General features: G+C 34.5%; 2 protein-coding genes across 2 annotated transcripts in view; both read right to left on the bottom strand.

The window, feature by feature from the left end:
- Nucleotides 1-4,162: 4,162 nt before the first annotated feature.
- Nucleotides 4,163-11,711, bottom strand: LOC131979785 (3-keto-steroid reductase/17-beta-hydroxysteroid dehydrogenase 7-like). Its single transcript, XM_059343806.1, has 9 exons — nucleotides 11,551-11,711; nucleotides 9,283-9,486; nucleotides 8,744-8,836; nucleotides 7,520-7,634; nucleotides 7,189-7,383; nucleotides 6,216-6,320; nucleotides 6,062-6,118; nucleotides 4,680-4,778; nucleotides 4,163-4,472 (listed from the first exon to the last, which is right to left on the bottom strand). The coding sequence occupies exons 1-9, from the start codon at nucleotides 11,583-11,585 to the stop codon at nucleotides 4,356-4,358; spliced, it is 1,020 nt and encodes a 339-aa protein (XP_059199789.1). The 5' UTR covers nucleotides 11,586-11,711; the 3' UTR covers nucleotides 4,163-4,355.
- A 1,185-nt stretch (nucleotides 11,712-12,896) lies between these two features.
- The window catches only part of LOC131980229 (discoidin domain-containing receptor 2-like), a 31,790-nt gene continuing 23,389 nt past the window's right edge, over nucleotides 12,897-21,297 (bottom strand). The window contains exons 12-17 of the mRNA XM_059344441.1: nucleotides 21,067-21,269; nucleotides 20,695-20,822; nucleotides 18,075-18,293; nucleotides 16,501-16,735; nucleotides 14,787-14,936; nucleotides 12,897-13,658 (exon numbers count right to left, since the gene is read on the bottom strand). Of these exons, the coding sequence (XP_059200424.1) occupies nucleotides 13,524-13,658; nucleotides 14,787-14,936; nucleotides 16,501-16,735; nucleotides 18,075-18,293; nucleotides 20,695-20,822; nucleotides 21,067-21,269 (1,070 nt within the window). The 3' untranslated portion in view covers nucleotides 12,897-13,523. The remainder of the gene's footprint in view (nucleotides 13,659-14,786; nucleotides 14,937-16,500; nucleotides 16,736-18,074; nucleotides 18,294-20,694; nucleotides 20,823-21,066; nucleotides 21,270-21,297) is intronic.

A 21,297-nucleotide genomic window follows, 5' to 3' on the forward strand; every position in this document is an offset into this window, starting at 1 on the left:
GTAACCAATTTATCTATGACAATGCAAATTTAATTTAGCTGAACCATATTTTTCCAATGTAATCATTATAGTTACTTCTTTTTTGTAATCTGATTACATAATCCCTGTAACACGTATTCCATTACTACCCAACCCTGACTATTCAATTATTTCTATTAAAAACTTGTGTGTGTAGCACCTTGTGTGTGTGCAGCCTTGACTCTGTGCTTAGACTTCAGACACGCATATCATGAGATTAAGTGGGATTTGTCAGTTTATAAAAAGCAGCAAATGCTGTGGTGAGGGCCAGCAGGGGCCTGCTGCACAACAGCTGGTGGTAACATATCTGACAAGTGTGCCCTCGGTGCCGACAGCTCTTAAGACACTGAGAAAGCTGCGAAACATAAATTCAGGCACTTTTTCATGTAACTCGAGCCGTGGAGTTTAATCTGAAAACAAACCATGGTCATGCTTGGATATGTATCATTCCTGGAAGATTTCCTGGATTAAGGTTCAGTTATTTGGCTGTATTTCTCCTGAAATGGCTTTAAAATAAGGACTTCTGATGCACATTTAAACGTGTATTTTCTCTTATTTTGTCTTTTTTTTCTTACATCTATAATACATGTTGAATTGTTTCTGACTTTCCAGAATAGAAAATGCAGAAGTGAACCTCACACACAGTAGGCAAATACTTACAAATGAGCAGAGACACAATATAACTACAGAGATGCAAAATGAACACAAAGACACACAAAATGACGACAAGGAGACACAAAAGAGCTACAAAGACTCAGAAAATAACCAATAAAACCCAAAATAACTACAAAAACAAAAAATGACCACAAAGCAGTCGTAGAAAGTAACTAAGTACATTTACTCAAGTACTGTACTTAGGTACAATTTTGAGGTATTTGTACTTTACTTTAGAGTATTTCAATTTTATGTAAGTTTATACTTCTACTCAAATATTGTACTTTTAACTCTACTACATTTAGCTACCAGCTTAAGTTATTTTACAGCTCGAAATTTAACAAAAAACATGATCAATTTAAAGTGATTAGACTTGTTTTTATTAAATCCTATAACAGTATATTAAGTAATTAAATGAGCCCTGTCTTTACGAAATTAAAACACTGCTTACATAAATGCATCAGTACAAAATATTCTAATAATACATTTATAATATATAAAACAAACTAAGTGGGTCCATTCTACATAAAGAGTACTTTTACTTTTGATACTATAAATACATTTTGATGCTGATACTTTTGTACTTCTACTTAAGTAAGTTTTGAATGCAGTACTTTTACTTGTAGTGGAGTAATTTTACAGTGTTGTATTAGTATTTTTACTTCGGTAAAGGATCTGAATACTACTTAAGCAGTTTATCTTGCCTTTTTGCTACCACAAAGCAGTTAAATTTAAAATCTCAGTGAGAGGATATCAGTAAAACAAAGCTCGTGCAAAAGAGATAGTTGAAGGACCAGTTGTATTACACCGTGCTGTTTCGAAAATCTTAATTTATTTATACACTAGTTCGGCCTATTAAAGACCTCAGCAGTAAGCACGCCTTTCCTCTCAGCTGGCTGCATCATAATTTATGACTTGTGGTAAAGCAGACACTGATGACAGCTGATGGTAGTGCCTGAGGTCCTCAGTAAACCATAAACAAACAGCTAATTACAGTTTGTAAGGTGAGAAGGCTGCTGTAGGAGGAAAGGAGGAACATGATACAGGTATCAGGTGAGGGTGCAGCAGGTGGTGCTATCAACATTACAGCAAGGGAACAGCACGTAGAGCCAATTCATTTCCTTTATTCTAGGAATGTCCCAAACTGAGTTTATATTGGAATAGCATTCACAAAACAATAAGCGTTGTCTTCAAGATTCTTAGAAAAGCGCTATATAAGTGCATGTCCCTTGTTATCTGGGACATGTTTATTTTCTTATATATATATATATACACTACCGGTCAAAAGTTTTAGAATACCCCAATTTTTCCAGTTTTTTATTGAAATTCAAGCAGTTCAAGTCAAATGAACAGCTTGAAAGGGTACAAAGGTAAGTGGTGAACTGCCAGAGGTAAATAAAAAAAGGAAAGGTTAACAAAAACTGAAAAATAATGTACATTTCAGAATTATACAAGAAGGCCTTTTTCAGGGAACAAGAAATGGGTTAACAACTTAACTCTATGGAGTCTTGGGCTATTTTGTCCATTTTTTAATTCTTTTCATGCCTTTGTAAGTCATTTTGTGTCTTTTTTTTGTCATTTTGTGTCTTTTTTAAGTCATTGTGTGTCTTTTGGTGTCTTTTTTTGTCATTTTGTGTCTTTTTTTGGTCCTTTAGTCCAACATAAAATGTGATTGATAAAATTAATCCTTTTTTTACTTTCAAAACACTATCATGCTCAATAAAGAATTTTAAATGTTGCAAATGTGCATTAACTTGACACTGAGACATTAAACTGCATCATTTTCAATTAAATTCTGGAAAAGTTGGTGTGTTCTAAAACTTTTGACCAGTAGTGTATATACATATATATTTTTTTTAACTCTATGGAGTCTTGGGCTATTTCGTCCATTTTTGAATCCTTTTCATCCTGCCTGAAAACACCACTTAAAAAATGTTTAAATGTCATGTTGGTATATTTTTTTCCAGCACAACCGCACCTATATGACCTAATAATACCTAATAATAGACGCAACGCATGAAGTGGGAGAGGGTTTGATCCGTCAGACAAAATGAAATCGCAAGGGAGTCCTATGTGGGGCCACAGCTATGCTAGGCGATAGCAGCGTCCATAGCAACCAAAACGTTTCAGTTTCACATTTTTCTGGTGAGATCGAGCAAGTGAGTGATTATGTACATTCACTGAGTGAATATTTAGAAAATAAAACATATATTTGTCGCTAGAAATGTAATCAAAAAACATTTTTATGCAGAAACTAAGTCAAAATATTGACTTTTCGCTTAAAAATTAGAGAACTGTCCGCCATGTTCCCTGTTCTGACATCTTGACAATCTTGAAAGTCACTTGACTTGGACGCAAACCCATTGGAGCAAAATCCGTGTGCCTTTCACGGAAATTTGAGCGATTCCGTGGGCCCACCACTCTTTGAAAAAAATGAATTAAATACTTTAAATAAGATGGATAGAGAAGGATGACGAGGGTAAAACATCAAAATTTGGGTTGTGTATCCTATCAGAATTTTCCAACATTTTAGTCTGGATATTCACAAAAAAGCAACCATACATCTATCAAAGAGGGATACCACCATATTTCCACCGACTGGAATTTAGTTAATTATCTTATGTTACCATGACAACAGTGCAGTACACAACAACCTGATGCAGGTTTGGGTGATATCTGACATTTATATATTTAGAAAATAAAACATATATTTGTCGCTAGAAATGTAATCAAAATCCATTTTTATGCACAAACTAAGTCAAAATATTGACTTTTTCACTAAAAATGACAGAACTGTCCGCCATGTTTTCTGTTCTGACATCTTGACAATCTTGAAAGTCACTTGACTTGGACGCAAACCCATCAGAGCGAAATCCGTGCGACTTTCACGGAAATTTGAGTGATTCCGTGGGCCCACCACGGATTTTGAGTTAAGCGAATCCGTGAATATTTCACGGATTCCTGTGAGACCAGGTTGTCTTACCTATATTACCCAATACCTTGACAGGCAGGGAGGGAGAAGAAACCGTAGTGATGGGAGCAGCACTGAGGAGTATGAGGGGGGAGCTATGACATGAATGTTTGAGTAATTACTTTCACTGCCAGAGGGGGGAGACACTTTACTTGAGTATTTCCATTTTATGTAACTTTATACTTCTACTCCACAACATTTAGAGGCAAATATTGTACTTCTAACTCCACTATATTTAGTTGACAGCTTTAGTTACTTTTCAGGTCGAGATTTAACATAAAAGACATGATACATTTAAAGTGATCAGACTTTTTTTTTTTAATTAAACCACATAAAAGTAAGTTAAGTTGTTAAAATGAGCCCCATCTTTTCAAAATCAAGATACTGCTTACACAAATGCATCTATAATAATAATCATACTTCAAGTACATTTTGATGCTGATACTTTTGTACTTTTACTTCAGTAAGTTTTGAATGCAGGACTTTTACTTTTAGTGGAGTAATTTCACAGTGTGGTAATAGTACTTTTACTTAATTAAGAGATCTGAAATTCCACTATGTGAGTAGTCGTGTATAAAAAACAGACAGAAAGACACAAAAGTTAATGGCGAGAATGAAAAGAATAAGAGCACTTTTATTGTTGTTTATCGCAAACTGCACATCGTCCGTTTCCATTACAAAAGACTTCCTTCTACTCTCTAATCTCTCTGAGCTACTGTTCATTAGCTGCCTCGTCAGCATTTCCCTCACTCGGTTTCCTTCTGACTTCTTTCTCAAGTTCGAGTAGTTTTGCATAGAGGGCCTCTGACATTTCTTCGTCGATGTCCATCTGAAACAAGAACAAAAACATGCAGAAAATACGAGTTCATGATTGATCACATTCATTTTCAGTCTATTTAAAGCATCTCAACTGATCCCAGTCTCTCTCATGAATATTTTAATGACTGCCAAACTAAGATTTAGGTTATCTGAGGATCACATGGAGCAGACTTGAGCAGTATAGCGTGTGTGGTAGCAGGAGTGTCTGGTGTCTCACCTGTCGAGGCTCGGTGTAGTTTGTTCCGAGTCCTGAGGTCAAACTGTGATACTTTGCTCTTGGATCTAGAGTCTCGGGGTTCTGAAGAAACAACCAGTGCTGAAAAGAAGCCAGAGCAGAAATGTGTGTTTATATCATTATAACAGTGCTGGAAAGTAACTAAGTATATTAACTCAAGTACTGTACTTAAGTACAGTTTTGAGGTACTTGTACTCTACTTGAGTATTTCAATTTTATGTAACGTTTTACTTCTGCTCCACTACATTTTGAGGCAAATATTGTACTTTTTACTCCACTACATTTAGCTGCTAGCTTTAGTTACTTTTCAGGTCAAGATTTAACATGAAAAACATGAAACATTAAAAGTGATTAGACTTTCAAAAATGAAATCTTATAACTGTATATTAACCCATTGAAGCCTGGAAAGCGGATACGTCGTTTTGTAGTATTTGTATAAGCTCTCAAATACTTTTTGAATTTAATTTCTATCTGCTACAGAGGCTGAAAATCTATTATTTAGTAGAAGCGTTAACACTTGTTTTGAATTTCCAGAAAAACTTCAGGTTTTAGGGGGTTATTTTAAAATCGCCCAGAGGAAGTTTTAGGCGTCAATGGGTTAAGTAATTAAATGAGCCTTATCTTTACAATGTTATGTAACTTTATACTTCTACTTCACTACATTTTTATGCAAATATTGTAGTTTTTACTTCACTACATTAAGCTGCCAGCATTCGTTACTTTTAACTCATGATACATTTAAAGATGGTTGGTTTTTTAATTAAACATGTTTCCATGTTCAATTTAGTGCGTCAACTCTTTTTCAGCAAAGGTAAAAATCACCACGACCAAGTGTAACATGATTTTACTTTTTTTGCTGAGATTTTTCAAATTTTGCAGTGTGTGTTCCAACATTTTTAATGCAATCTTTTGTGTTTACTGTTTTTTGTGTGTGATTTTTTTGTGGGTTTTTTTGTCATTCTTTTTTGTTTTCATCTGGGGGTTTTTTTCAGTTCATGTGTTTTTTTATTTTTTATAATTTTTTCAGTTTTTTTGTGTTTTCTGTGTGTGTTCTGTATGTTTTTTGGTATTTTTGTTGGTGTGTTTTTGTGTCGTTTTATTGTGTTTCAAAATGTTGATCCAGTAAGTCAAAATGGCATAATAATAATCAGGTGAGGTTGTGCTGAAAAAGATGATACCAGCATGGCATGGTAATCATTATTTAAGTTGCATGTACAGGCAGCATGAAAAAGAGTCAAAAACCAACAAAATAGCCCCCAAACTCCAAAGGGTTAACTAAAAGATCTGAATACTTTTTCACCACTGTATTATAGAGACGTGAAGTATTGTGATAAGGACAGCAGCAGGACAGCTGGACCACATACCAGCGACTCCGCTCCGTTGTACGGCGTCAGTGTGAATGTGTTGGTGAAGATCCTAATCTGTTCAGCACAAGAAATAAAAATATATCTCAACAACATGACAGTTCAACTCCTGTTGTGTTTAACAGAGACGGGGAGGATAAAAAGCTCGGCTCACCAGCCACATGATGGGCATGATGAGGGTCCAGAAGAAGGAGGGGAGGATACCGTAGGTCAGATTAGTCATCACCAGTCCGGGGCATATTACAGAGGAGAACAGCCCCTGTTAGGAAGAGAAGTGTTTTAAGTCCCTCCTGATGTCCAGTATCCTCACAGAAAGAAAATCTTATTACAGTTGGTACATTAAACTGTAGATCTAGATTATAAATTAGTCTAAGTTTAATAAAAGCCCTTAAAAGCTCATTAGTTTAACCCTTGTGTGCCCCTCTGTACATTTTTTGCATTTTTCCATTAAAGATACTCAATCATTTTGCCTGTGCTAATGCTAGTGGGACAAAATTTTGCAAGGATTTCTGTTTTCTATCACCCTTTAAAATGTCCATATTGGATCTAATAATAGGGCGATATTTCACCGTGTAGAAAAATAGTTTCATGTAAAACCCTTCATTTGGTGACATTTTTTGCACCATTGACTCTCATTAAAACATACATTTTTGATCCTAGTCCAATTTTAGCATAAACTAAGTTTAACATATGACTACCTTTTCAATCTAAGCTTTTGGCTTGAATTTTTTTTTGTCAATTATCCATCATATGAAGTCATTTTCCACTATATGGCTGAGGGCTCCATTATATACTGTTTCACAGAGGCCTTCTTCTGTTGCACCTCTGACTATTGCTTGGCAACAGAATACATAATTACAACTAAAATGGTCTGGGTGTGTTGATATTGATGTAGAAGTGTGGTATGAATAGGGCTGTTTCCACTACCGGGCAATACCCGGAATGAGGCGGGTCTCACTCGCCGAAACGCCCCTAAAGGAAAAGAACATTTTTTTGCACTGAAGGTAATACATCAACATTTTCTGGCGGGGTGCACAATTAATTTAACGTCTATTAGTTTGGAACAAAATGACTGTTTAATGAGTCTTCCTTGTACCAGTAATGTAACGGTTGCATGATGGACAAACCTGGCTGTTGTTGTGTCTGTTGATTGACAGGCTGAGCATGTCTGAGGCGTACTTGGAGGAGCTGTAGGGCTCCGTCCCATTTCTGTGCTGCATGTCCTCGATGCTGAAGGCAGAGCGGCGGGCGTTACTCGAGGAGGTCCACACAATCCTGGATGTCTGATCCGCCGAACACAGCAGAGGCTCCAGCTCCCTGATCTGCACCAGAGACACCACTTTTTGTATTAATTTCATAAGTCAGGTAATCAATTCACTGCCTTGATTATTTTAAAACTTTCTCAAGAGATTTTAATCATCTTCTGGATTTTATGTATGTGTGCAGTCTGTTGCGTACCAGGAGAAAATGGCCAAAGAGGTTGGTGGCAAAAACTTCCTGCAGACCGTCTGAGTTGAGGCGGTCCTGCTGAGTCAAGAGACCCTCTGCTGTTGCAAACATGTTGATGACATTGCTGCAGTGAGAGGGGACACTTTAAGAGAACAGCATGGACAATAGACAGGTTGCACTGGTACACAGCTATCAAGATTTAAAGGGACAGTCCACCACAAAATAAAATAAATTACCCCAAAAAATCTTTTTAACAGCACCCGCTAGCCAGAAAAAAGTGTGTAACAGATGTATGGAACTATTTCTTCTGCGCTGTGATCGGTTGGTGGATGTAGTTTGGTAGAAATAAAATACTTCCTCAATTAAACCGCTCACAACAAGTTCTGTGGATTATATTCAGTGGTGGAAAAAGTATTCAGATCTCTTACTTAAGTAAAAGTACTAATGCCACACTGTGAAATGACTCCACTACAAGTAAAAGTCCTGCATTCAAAACTTACTGAAGTAAAAGTACAAAAGTACCAGCATCAAAATATACTTAAAGTATCAAAAGTAAAAAAGTTATGCAGAATGAACCCACTCAGACTTTTTTTTATATATTCTGAATATATTATTAGATTTTTTGTATTGATGCATTTATGTAAGAAGCTTTTTAATTTTGTAAAGATATAGGCTAATTTTGACTACTTAATACAGTGTTATGAAGTTTAATTTAAAAATGTCTCATGACTTTAAATTGATCATGTTTTTTATGTTAAATCTTGACTTGAAAAGTGCTACAGCACTAAATGTAGTGGAGTAAAAAGTACAATATTTGCCTCTAAAATGTAGTGGAGTAGAAGTATAAAGTTAAATATGTGGAAATACTCAAGTAAAGTACAAGTACCTCAAAATTTTACTTAAGTGCAGCACTTCAGTAAATGTACTTAGTTACTTTCCACCACTGAATATATTGAATAACTGGGTTATGATTTCTGGAGAGACATTACTGTTTTTTCTTAGCTTTAAGCATCACAGGCAAAGTGTCATCTAGTTCTTATTATTATGTTTGAGACAACACTTGGTACCTCAGACTATTTTTCAATCTAGATTAGATTGAACAATAGCACGACAGGTTAGAGGAAAATTAATTTCTGATTTTGGGGTGCACTGTATCTTTAAACCAAAATTAAAGAAAAAGATAAATACACAAATTAAGGCAAAGTGAGTCAAGAATTGGCTTTTGGATTGTACCTGGAGAACAGACCCTTGAAAAAAGCTTTGATATCCACTTGAGGATTGGGCATAATTCCTGCATTCAGATACAGAAAGTCAATTCTGTTGTACCTGTGGAGAAACACACAAAAAAACATGTCATAATTTATAGTTCAGGCGAGGACAGGTATATCAACAGCGTCATGACCTCACTGTATCTCAGCATTATTATTATTATTATATTATTTTATTTTATCTTATTATTACTATTATTTCATATTATATACTGTACTATTATCATATACTGTCTAGTCACTATAACATTATGACCATCATATCATCAGTATAATTAACATCATCTTGCCACTGTACCTTACCTACCAACTTATTAAGTGTCCTTGTTCTGTTCTATTCTGTGTTTTTTCTATTGTCGTTTTTATTTATTTTACCTTAGTATTTTATTCTATTGTATTTTATTGTACTTAAACACCGGACTACTGTGACAACCGAATTGGCCTTCAGGAAAATAAAGTCATCTATCCATCTATCCATCCATCCATCCATCCATCCATCAGTACCTGGCTTTGACCTCCTGAGCAGCAGTGAGCACTGAGGACACAGAGCCCACATCCAGGTGCAGCAGGTCTACGTGTGCGTTGGTGTGGGAGGTGAGGAGGGCGGAGCGGGCGGCCTCGGCCCGCTGCATGTTCCTGCAGGCCAGACACAGTCGAAGCTGGCTGTCCTCAGTCAGCAGCCTCTCACACAGGGCCAGGCCGATCCCGCTGAAAACAGTAACACAGGCATGTAAACAAACTTTTCAAAAGGATCATCGCACAGATTTATGGAGTTAACTGGTAAAAACAGAAGACTATCTTAGACCAACAATGGGAGAAAGGATAATAAAGGCAGATTAGTAATGCACATGGATAATAAGAACCCATATTACACTGTATAAATCACACACATTTCATTTAAATATCGCATATGTCAAGCTGCAATGTAACTTGTACAGTTAATGGAGTTGAAGTAGAATAAAATGGAAATTCTAAAGTAAACCACAAGTACATCAACTTGAATTTAAGAATAACACTTAGTTACATTTAGTTAAATAAATAGTTTGTTTCCACCACTGCTTATAACTCTAAATTGTAAAAAAAACAAACAAAAAAACAACAACAACAATGGAGGTGTGACTACCAGAAGTGCATAATCATTTTTCTTTCTTTCTTTATAAAGATTTTGGTTATTATCAAGAAAACCATGGAAAATGTCTAGACATCAGCTCTTAAAATAAACTCTAATGAGCTATTTTTGTTGCTATCATTATATTTGTCCAAACAAATGTACCTTTAGTTGTACCAGGCATTAAAATGAACAAGAAATTGAAGAAAACAATGGCCTAATATTTTTTTTCCATAACTGTATATGTACATTTTTGTTATGTGAATGTGTGTTGCACATACAAAGACATAATGCATTAACTCTATGGAGTCTTGGGCTATTTTGTCCATTTTTTAATCCTTTTCATGCCTGTATAGACAATTAAACATTTTTAAATGCCATGTTGGTTGATTTTTTTTCAGCACAACCTCACCTATATGACCTAATAATAATAGATTTTTTCAAACCAAAAAGAAACAAAGAAAAACCAACATAAATGTGATCTTGTGATTGTGTGTGATCCTGTCATCCAACTCTGGTTTTTATTCTGGTGGGACTCTATTTTATATGTGTCTTGTGTGTTAAGCGTAACAATTTTGGTAATTTTGTGTATTTTTAGTCATATTGTGTCTTTAGTTGTGTCTTTTTTTGTTATTATGTGTCTTTTTTTGGTCATTTTGTGTCTTTTTTTAGTCATTTTGTGTCCTTTTTTGTGTCATTTTGTGTCTTTTTTAGTCCTTTAGTCCAACATAAAAAAAACTGTGATTTTGAATCTTTTTTTTTTTTTACTTTCAAAACACTATCTTGCTCAATAAAGAAGTTTAAATGTTTCAAATGTAAAAAAGGTTGCAAATATAACATATAAGAGGGTTACATCCAGTTCTATCATTTTATACTAAATAAAAATGATAAATGATAAATGATAAATGATAAATGATTTTATACTAAAAAAATGACACAGTTAAACTTGCCACATAAGTAGCCATTTTTAAAAACAGATTAAAAACCTATCTTTTCTCTACAGCATTTGGTTGAATTGTGTGCATGTGTGGTTGTGGGAGTGGGTGCACATGTGTGAGTAAGTAAGTGTATATGTGGTGAATATGGCATGGCTTGTCTACCTGCACTCTTCAATTAATTTGTAATCGATTTGTTTGATTTTTCTGTGTTTTTTGTTGTTGTTGTTTTAAACTGTAATTATGTGTATTGTGAAGCACATTGAGTCTGCCTTGTGCATGAAATGCGCTCTATAAATAAAGTTGAATTGAATTGAATTAAATATATTTGAGCTTGTCTCCAGTTTTACTTGGTATATCATCATCAAACTGAAACTGGCCTCATGGAGTTTACAGCCAGAACTTTAGAGGTAAATTTACAGTAGGGCTCCACGCTGCTTTGTTTTCTAGTCTGGATGTGATGAAGAAGTCATGCTTTGGTGCTTTTGGAGACTCCAGAGGGTTAAAGAATATTTAACTGGTAAGCATTCTGACAGCTTGGAAGCATTACAGTCAGTTAATGACACATTTTGAAGCCGTTAATCTTTCAACAGGAGGAATGCTCTCCCTCAGTGAAGTGTTTCTGTCGCCAAATTAACACACTGACTCACATCTCCACTGTTAGCAGGTAGCATAGTAACGTGACAAAACTGCGTCAAAACGACATACAGACACGTTTAATTGACCCACCTGTTCGCGCCGGTTACAATGACAACTCTCTCCATGTCGGACCGGAGCTGGCAGCGTCAGGAGGTAAAAACGGGACCCGGACAGAGTCTAAACCCGGTTATCAGCTGGCTGTGGACGGGGCGGCCCCTCATCCGATACCGCTGAGCAGCAGCAGCCTATGTGCACTAGCAGACGCGTGGTGTGATTGGATGTCAACAAACAGCTGGCCAATCAGCGCACACAACGGGGAGCGAAGAGGGCCAAAACGGTAAAAGCGCGCAACCATCAAAAGTGACGCTCAGAAAAAGTAAAGATGCACTTTTAAGTGAGTCAATAATTTAGAGTATAATTTAAAAACTATAATTTATTAGCTCAGCTCAGCAATGACAGCCGACTCTTTGGACTTCCACACGGCTCTACATTTGTTTACATCTGCCCGTTATAACATAACACTTCAGAATACCAATATTTATTGTGCAATACTTCCTGTTTAAATCTTTTTTTTAATCATTATTTATTTAAAAATGAATAAATAGATATATGGCAGGAAATTATTACATAAATGGAATGAAAACCTGAGAATATATATAAATATATATTCTGAGACTTTTAATATATATTCTCAGGATTCTATATAACTTCTCTTGTCTCTCTCTCTCTCTCTCTCTCTATATATATATATATATATGTGTGTGTGTGTGTGTCTCTTCTTGCTGCATATCATTATTGTATTATTTTATTGCTGCTGGCCTCCTTGAGAGCTACCAAACAAAATGTTGTTGTATAACTATAATGCCTCTTACGTCTTATGTCTTAAATATCACTTAAGTTATTCAATGTAATTACAGGCTGTTTAACCTTATTATATTCGCTATGCTTTGAAATATTTGGTGATACTGATGGTTAAAAGGTGAGATATGTCAATAATAACTGTTGTAGTTGTATATTAAAACACTGCATCATGAAATGAAATAGCATGGTTAATTCATAATTAGACAGTTCTAGAGAAACGCATTAATTTGATTTGTGTAGTGTATTTTAATTTCGGTAAAAGTATTATAAGTAATTTCACAGGTTTAGCTATTTTGAAATATTTTTTAAATGCTGGTTAGCTTAACTTGTGGTAATGTATGACGTTATTAGTTGATTTATATTTTATTTGAATAATATAAAGCTACAAAATAATTAGTACATATAATGGAGTTGAAGTTGAATAAAATGTAAATACTAAAGTAAACTACAGGTACATCAAACTGTATTTAGGAACAATACTTGAGCAAATTTACATAGTTACTTTCCATCAACTGCTTACAACTCTAGATTGTAAAGAAAAAGCAAGGTGTGACTATCAGTAGTGCATACTCATTTTTATTTATTTACAGAGATCTTTGGTTTGACTTTGGTTCTTTCTTTACTACTATTCAACAATATACAGTTCTTTTATTTCTGCAAAAGGACATAAATATGTTTATAAAACATGACAATGAACCGCTTCAGTAAAAACAACTGTCTCATCAGGACAACACTCACACACTAATATCATTTCATTATTTCATTTGTTCACCTTAAAATAAAAAGTAACAATAAAAAACATTCATAAAAGGTCACGCAACTGTATCGCCATCCTCTAATAAATGTGCAATAGAATTAGTATGAAAAAGAAATAAAAACAATATTCACAATTAAGTTTCAAAATCTAAGATTACTATAGAGCACTCTATAAATAGACATAGAATAGGAAATAAAAAGGAATTAATAAATACACAGAGGAGTGAATACACGTGTGGATAGTGCTAATTTGTATGGTATCTACAGTATAAGGCTCTGTTCAAGTGTCTCCTCATATCTTGTTATTTACAGCACCATGAGCCAGCTACAACAAATGGAAATCTTTTGATTGGTTGTTTCTAACTCCGAGTTAATTCCAAATAAATCCCGACTGAAGGGAACAAATGTGGCAGTGCACGGCAGAGAGAAATGACACGTTCTGTCTGCTACGCCAGGCTCTCCATCAGCTGAGTGTGGATCTCCTGGAAGCTGGGCCGCTGCTTGGCGTTCCTCCTCCAGCAGCTCAGCATCAGATCGTTGTAGACTCGGTCGGGACAGCAGAGAGGCTTCGGCAGGTACACCTGGGAGACAATGTAGGTATTAGTAGTAGTTTATTTAAAAGGGGACAGTGCAATTTCATAAAACACATGATTGTATATGGTTTAAAAAGCCAGGGTTAGCCAGAAGGCTAGTTTTCATCTGTAGTTCCCTGGCCATGATGTAAAAAAGCAGAGAACTACGAAACAAAAAACAAACAAACAAAAACACGAACAAAAAAAACAATACAAAAAAAAAAACCACGTACAATATATAAAATACATATACAAACACTTACGATACAATTAAGAAAAAACACAACATCACATACAACATCACAACATAACATTTTATCATAACATTAGGTTTAACCCATAAGAACCCAGACCCAGTAATCCTCAAAGGAAAATTATGGGGGATATACCACAGACCAAGTGGACCACATAGAACACATTTATGATGTTTTAAAAAAAAAACTTCCCCTAAATGTCAAAGATCTGTGATGTGACATACGATACATTGGGCGTTTATGGTATTTCTGTTTCTGATATTTCTTATTTTAAAATAAAAAACTAGACACATTTTCTGCTTACAGAAACACAAATTTGCCTTTTTCTTTGCATCTCCACAACATTTATCAAAATTGTGACATTAATAGTGCTCTTTAACAATAAATTAATTTTCAGATTTGTTTTTAAGTAACAAAATAAGAATAAATCAATAATAAATAAAAACAAATAACTATTTGCCTTTTTGTTTGCATCTCCATAACATATATCAAAATTGTGACTTTAATTTGTTCTGGAAATATGGTCAGAACAAGTTGAATGTAAAGGACACCCTATTAACGGATTAGAATTGTTAAATGGGTTTAAACTTAGCCTCGTAACAAAAAATAAGCTTTTTGAAATTAGCTACTTTTTCACATTTCTATTTCTAGTCACACACATATTTTGGAGAAGTCACTAATTGTCATAGTCACATGACCACCACACCAGGGTGATGAGTATGTGTCTCTTAGGGATTTAATGAGTTAAGGTGAAGCATAAAGCTGAATATGGGAGATTTAAAGTGTTTGTTACAAGGGTGTCACCATAGGATCTTAATCGTAGGTTAATGTTTAGGTAAGGACTGTGAGTGAGTAAGTTATTTCCATTTCCAGCAGTGCTCACCTGTTTGCCCTGGTCCCTGAAGAACTCGCCTGTGTTTTCAATGACCTGCTCGTCAGAGAGCTGGGAGTAAGGCTGCTTCTTACACAGAGTCAGAATCTCCCACAGGGTCACTCCGAAGGCCCACACGTCACTGGCCATGGTGAACTTACCCTGAGAGAACACACAACTTCAGTACAGATACTGTAAACTTCACAGATCGTTCATTCCTGCTGCATTCAGACTGTTCAACAGCAGCACCACATAATACAGCACTGTTTGTTCCACCAAGTCACTTTACTGGTTTATTTGCACTCTCTGTTTACACCCGACCACATTAGGCCTATATTAGGCCTTCTGTATTTTCTCCTATATTATATATGTCATATGCTACTTATACTATACTGTGTATATCTCTGCATATATTTATTAATTGATGTTCAACGTTGATTTTTTTTTTCTGAAAGTCCTTTACATTTTACAGATATTGCACATTGGAGAAAATATATTTTATCATGTTAAATAGTACAAATGTATGTAAATAATGTGTATATAATGTATGTGTATGTCTTATTTTTTATATTCCCATTTCTGTCTTCTGTTATATCTATGTGTCTGTATCTTGAGCTGCTGTGACAACTAAATTCCCCCACTGCGGGATAAATGAAATCATATCTTATCTTAGTGAAGCCAAATTGTTGTCTTTATATTTCTGAATCCTTTGAGGGAAAAAGTACATTTCAATTTTTTTTTCAACTAAAATGTACTTATGAACTTGTGAGCAAGTGAAAAAAGTTTTGCCCCCCCTCCCAAGGAAAATTGGTACACTTCAACTTGTGGCTAAAAGGATTATTTCAATAACAAACACTTGAATGATCCTGAAAATAAATTTAAAAAAACAACAACAAAAGACCGAAGAACAAAAGCAAAACATATTTTGTTTTTAGGAACTAAAGGAACTTAGAATGAGTATTCTTGCAAAATGTCTTACATTCTAAAATCACAGGAGAGATTTGGAAACAAAACAAAGCAAAAAATTTGGATCACCGTGGAATTCCTCCATAGAATTATGAATAAAAATCTGTCAAAAAAAGTCTGATATACATACTTACTGTAAAAATCAAGCTGCTTAACTTCTTGGGTATCTATCTATCTATCTATCTATCTATCTATCTATCTATCTATCTATCTATCTATCTATCTATCTATCTATCTATCTATCTATCTATCTACGTATCTATCTATCTATCTATCTACGTATCTATCTATCTATCTATCTATCTATCTATCTATCTATCTATCTATCTATCTATCTATCTATCTATCTATCTATCTATCTACGTATCTATCTATCTATCTATCTATCTATCTATCTACGTATCTATCCATCTATCTATCTATCTATCTATCTATCTATCTATCTATCTATCTATCTATCTATCTATCTATCTATCTACGTATCTATCTATCTATCTATCTATCTATCTACGTATCTATCTACGTATCTATCTACGTATCTATCTATCTATCTACGTATCTATCTACGTATCTATCTATCTATCTATCTATCTATCTATCTATCTATCTATCTATCTATCTATCTATCTATCTATCTATCTATCTATCTATCTATCCATCCATCCATCCATCCATCCATCCATCCATCCATCCATCCATCCATCTATCTATCAATCTATCTATCTATCTACTTATGTCCCCAGCTCCTCACAGCACTCACCAGAAGGATGCTCTCCCAGGACATCCAGCGAATGGGCAGGACGGCGCGGCCTTGGATCCTGTAGTAGTCCCCTCTGTACAGGTTCCGACTCATGCCGAAGTCAGCGATCTTTATGGTGAAGTTCTTCCCCACCAGGCAGTTGCGTGTCGCCAGATCACGGTGGACAAAGTTGAGAGAGGACAAGTACTTCATACCGGACGCGATCTGCACGGCCATGCCGATAAGTTTACTGTAGCTGCAGCAGAGGAGACAGCAAAGACAGACATTACAAGTCAAAAGTACGGTATAGTGTACTTTTTCACATGGACAGATTATGAGACAATGGACCCACAAAGGCCCCACCACCTCTCTGACTTAGGAGCTTTTGAACTTTTGAGCTTCTAATTGTGGTTTTGTGTCACTTTGTAGTTGTGTTTTTTGTAGTTTTGTTTGGTCTGTGGTTGTTTTGCCTCTTTCTGTAGTTATTTTGTCTCTCTTTGAGGCATTTTTGTCTTTTTGTAGTCTTTTTTTCCCCTTAATTTGCATCTCTGGAGTTATTTTGTGTGTCTTTGTGGCAGTAGTGGAAAAAGTATTCAGATCCCTTACTTAAGTAAAAGTACTAATACCACACTGTGAAATTACTCCACTACAATTAAAAGTCCTGCATTCAAAACTTACTGAAGTAAAAGTACAAAAGAATCAGCATCAAAATGTACTTAAAGTGTCAAAAGTAAAAGTACTCGTTATGCAGCATGGGACCACTCAGATTGTTATATATTCTAAATATATTATTATGGATGCATTTATCTAAGCAGCGTTTGCATTTTCTCAAGGTACGGCTCAATTAAACTACTTAATATACTGCTATGTGCTTAAATACATTTTTAAAAATCACTTTCAACTGATCATGTTTTTTATGTTAAATCTCAACCTGAAAAGTAACTAAAGTTGTCAGCTTATTGTAGTGGAGCAGAAGTATAAAGTTACATAAAATAAAAATACTCAAGTAAAGTACAAATACCTTAAAATTGTACTTAAGTACAGTACTTGAGTAAATGTACTTAGTTACTTTCTACAACTGCTTAGTGGTCCTTTTGTGTTTTTGTGGTTATTTTGAGTTTTATTGGTTAATGTCTGAGTCTTTGTAGCTCTTTTGTGTCTCCTTGTTGTCATTTTGTGTACTATTATACTGCTATGTGCTTAAATAAATAAAAAAAATCACTTTAAATTGATCGTGTTTTTATGTTAAATATTGATGTGAAAAGTAACTAAAGCTGTCAACTAAATGTAGTGGAGTAAAAAGTACAATATTTGCTTCAACTTGTTGTGGCGTAGAAGTATTTATATTGTATTTATATAATAGTCTTTGTAGCTCTTTTGTGTCTCCTTGTCGTCATTTTGTGTGTCTTTGTGTTCATTTTGCATCTCTGTAGTTATATTGTGTCTCTTTGTTCTCATTTTGTGTGTCTTTGTGGTCACCCCTTGTCATTTTACAGCTAAAGTCCAGGGGGCCCCTGGAATTGTACCTGTTTTACGTGACATTCTGTAGTTGCTTCAAAATATTATAAACCAAAATAATCTAACACATAGCCTACCTGACCATACTCTTCTCCTCCTTCTCCTCCTGCTCCTTCTTGTCTTCATCAGCAGCTTCTTTCAGTCTCAGATTGCAGAGGAACTGGTTCAGGTCTCCGTTCTCCATGTACTCAGTGATCATACACAGCGGGTCCGTGTCCACACACACCGCCAGCAGACGGACGATATTGGGGTCCCTCAGGCGAGACATGATCCGGATCTCCTTCAGGAAGTCGTTCCTGGAGCGAACAATTGTAATTTACCGCCTGAATGCTGGATGTCTGAATAATAAAAACAAACCAGCTGGAGACTTACTATGTGCTGCACTACACCTGTTCTTACCTTGCATTCTTGTTGTTATTATTTTGAGAACATTTCTCATTATTTTGAGATATTAAGTCATTATTTTGCAAAAGTTACTCATTATTTTAGGTACTTAATCATTATTTTGAGAAAGTTTCTCATAATTTTGAGATAAAAAGTAATTATTTTGAGAACATTTCTCATTATTTTGAGAAAGTTTCTCATAATTTTGAGAAAGTTTCTCATAATTTTGAGAAAGTTTCTCATAATTTTTAGATAAAAAGTCATTATTTTGAGAATATTTCTCATTATTTTGAGAAAATCTTCTCATTATTTTGAGATATTAATTCATTATTTTGCAAAAGTTACTCATTATTTTAGGTACTTAATCATTATTTTGAGAAAGTTTCTCATCATTTTGAGATAAAAAGTCATTATTTTGAGAAAGTTCATTATTTTGAGGTACTAAATCAATATTTTTGAGAACGTTTCTCATTATTTTGAGATTATTTTGACAATTGTAATTTACCGCCTGAATGCTGGATGTCTGAATAATAAAAACAAACCAGCTGGAGACTTACTATGTGCTGCACTACACCTGTTCTTACCTTGCATTCTTGTTGTTATTATTTTGAGAACATTTCTCATTATTTTGAGATATTAAGTCATTATTTTGCAAAAGTTACTCATTATTTTAGGTACTTAATCATTATTTTGAGAAAGTTTCTCATAATTTTGAGATAAAAAGTAATTATTTTGAGAACATTTCTCATTATTTTGAGAAAGTTTCTCATAATTTTGAGAAAGTTTCTCATAATTTTGAGAAAGTTTCTCATAATTTTTAGATAAAAAGTCATTGTTTTGAGAATATTTCTCATTATTTTGAGAAAATCTTCTCATTATTTTGAGATATTAATTCATTATTTTGCAAAAGTTACTCATTATTTTAGGTACTTAATCATTATTTTGAGAAAGTTTCTCATCATTTTGAGATAAAAAGTCATTATTTTGAGAAAGTTCATTATTTTGAGGTACTAAATCAATATTTTTGAGAACGTTTCTCATTATTTTGAGATTATTTTGACAATTGTAATTTACCGCCTGAATGCTGGATGTCTGAATAATAAAAACAAACCAGCTGGAGACTTACTATGTGCTGCACTACACCTGTTCTTACCTCGCATTCTTGTTGTTATTATTTTGAGAACATTTCTCATTATTTTGAGATATTAAGTCATTATTTTGCAAAAGTTACTCATTATTTTAGGTACTTAATCATTATTTTGAGAAAGTTTCTCATAATTTTGAGATAAAAAGTAATTATTTTGAGAACATTTCTCATTATTTTGAGAAAGTTTCTCATAATTTTGAGAAAGTTTCTCATAATTTTGAGAAAGTTTCTCATAATTTTTAGATAAAAAGTCATTATTTTGAGAATATTTCTCATTATTTTGAGAAAATCTTCTCATTATTTTGAGATATTAATTCATTATTTTGCAAAAGTTACTCATTATTTTAGGTACTTAATCATTATTTTGAGAAAGTTTCTCATCATTTTGAGATAAAAAGTCATTATTTTGAGAAAGTTCATTATTTTGAGGTACTAAATCAATATTTTTGAGAACGTTTCTCATTATTTTGAGATTATTTTGACAATTGTAATTTACCGCCTGAATGCTGGATGTCTGAATAATAAAAACAAACCAGCTGGAGACTTACTATGTGCTGCACTACACCTGTTCTTACCTCGCATTCTTGTTGTTATTATTTTGAGAACATTTCTCATTATTTTGAGATATTAAGTCATTATTTTGAGAACATTTCTCAATATTTTGAGAAAATCTTTTCATTATTTTGAGATATTAAGTCATTATTTTGCAAAAGTTACTCATTATTTTAGGTACTTAGTCATTATTTTGAGAAAGTTTCTCATAATTTTGAGATAAAAAGTAATTATTTTGAGAACATTTCTCATTATTTTGAGAAAGTTTCTCATAATTTTTAGATAAAAAGTCATTATTTTGAGAATATTTCTCATTATTTTGAGAAAATCTTCTCATTATTTTGAGATATTAAGTCATTATTTTGCAAAAGTTACTCATTGTTTTACGTACTTAATCATTATTTTGAGAAAGTTTCTCATCATTTTGAGATAAAAAGTCATTATTTTGAGAAAGTTCATTATTTTGAGGTACTAAATCAATATTTTTGAGAATGTTTCTCATTATTTTGAGATTATTTTGACAATTGTAATTTACCTCCTGAATGCTGGATGTCTGAATAATAAAAACAAACGAGCTGGAGACTTACTACGTGCTGCATTACACCTGTTCTTACCTCGCATTCTTGTTGGCATCTTCCCTCAGTGTTTTCACAGCAACCAGCAGAGGTGACTCATTGTTTCCCTCTATAGACAAATCCTCGTCCAAAAAGTCCTGCATGCCCTCTGCCTCGCACAAGTGCACCTGTTAGAAAAAGCACTTTGTCAGTCCATCATCCACTTGGCACCACTTGAAAACCATCTGTTTAATACCGCTAAGTGTTTCCTATTTGTCAGCATCGACTGGATGCATTTCACACTTTTACCACACGGCGATAATGTCATTCAATCTCTGAGAGAGCTATAAAGATACATCAACATCACTTTGGTCAAGAGGGAGAGAGAAAAATCAGTGCCAACAAACATTAGAGCTACAAAAGTGAATATACTTCTCCGAACTGGCCCTCTCCCAGTTTCTCCTTGAAGGTAAGCTTCTGTCTGGGGAATTCTCTCATGGACGAGTCGGTGCCGGCGAAGAGATTCATGTTGACGGCCGTGATGGAGTAGGTGCTGCTGTCTGAGGACTCCTGCAGGCTGATGATGTCGGCCTCGGCGTAGTGGGGGGCGCCGTCTGAACCGCTGGTTGCAAGAGCTCTGCAGGAGGAGGTGCTGGGTCCTGA

This window comes from Centropristis striata, chromosome 11 (assembly GCF_030273125.1).
Source record: "Centropristis striata isolate RG_2023a ecotype Rhode Island chromosome 11, C.striata_1.0, whole genome shotgun sequence".
Taxonomy (NCBI): domain Eukaryota; kingdom Metazoa; phylum Chordata; class Actinopteri; order Perciformes; family Serranidae; genus Centropristis; species Centropristis striata.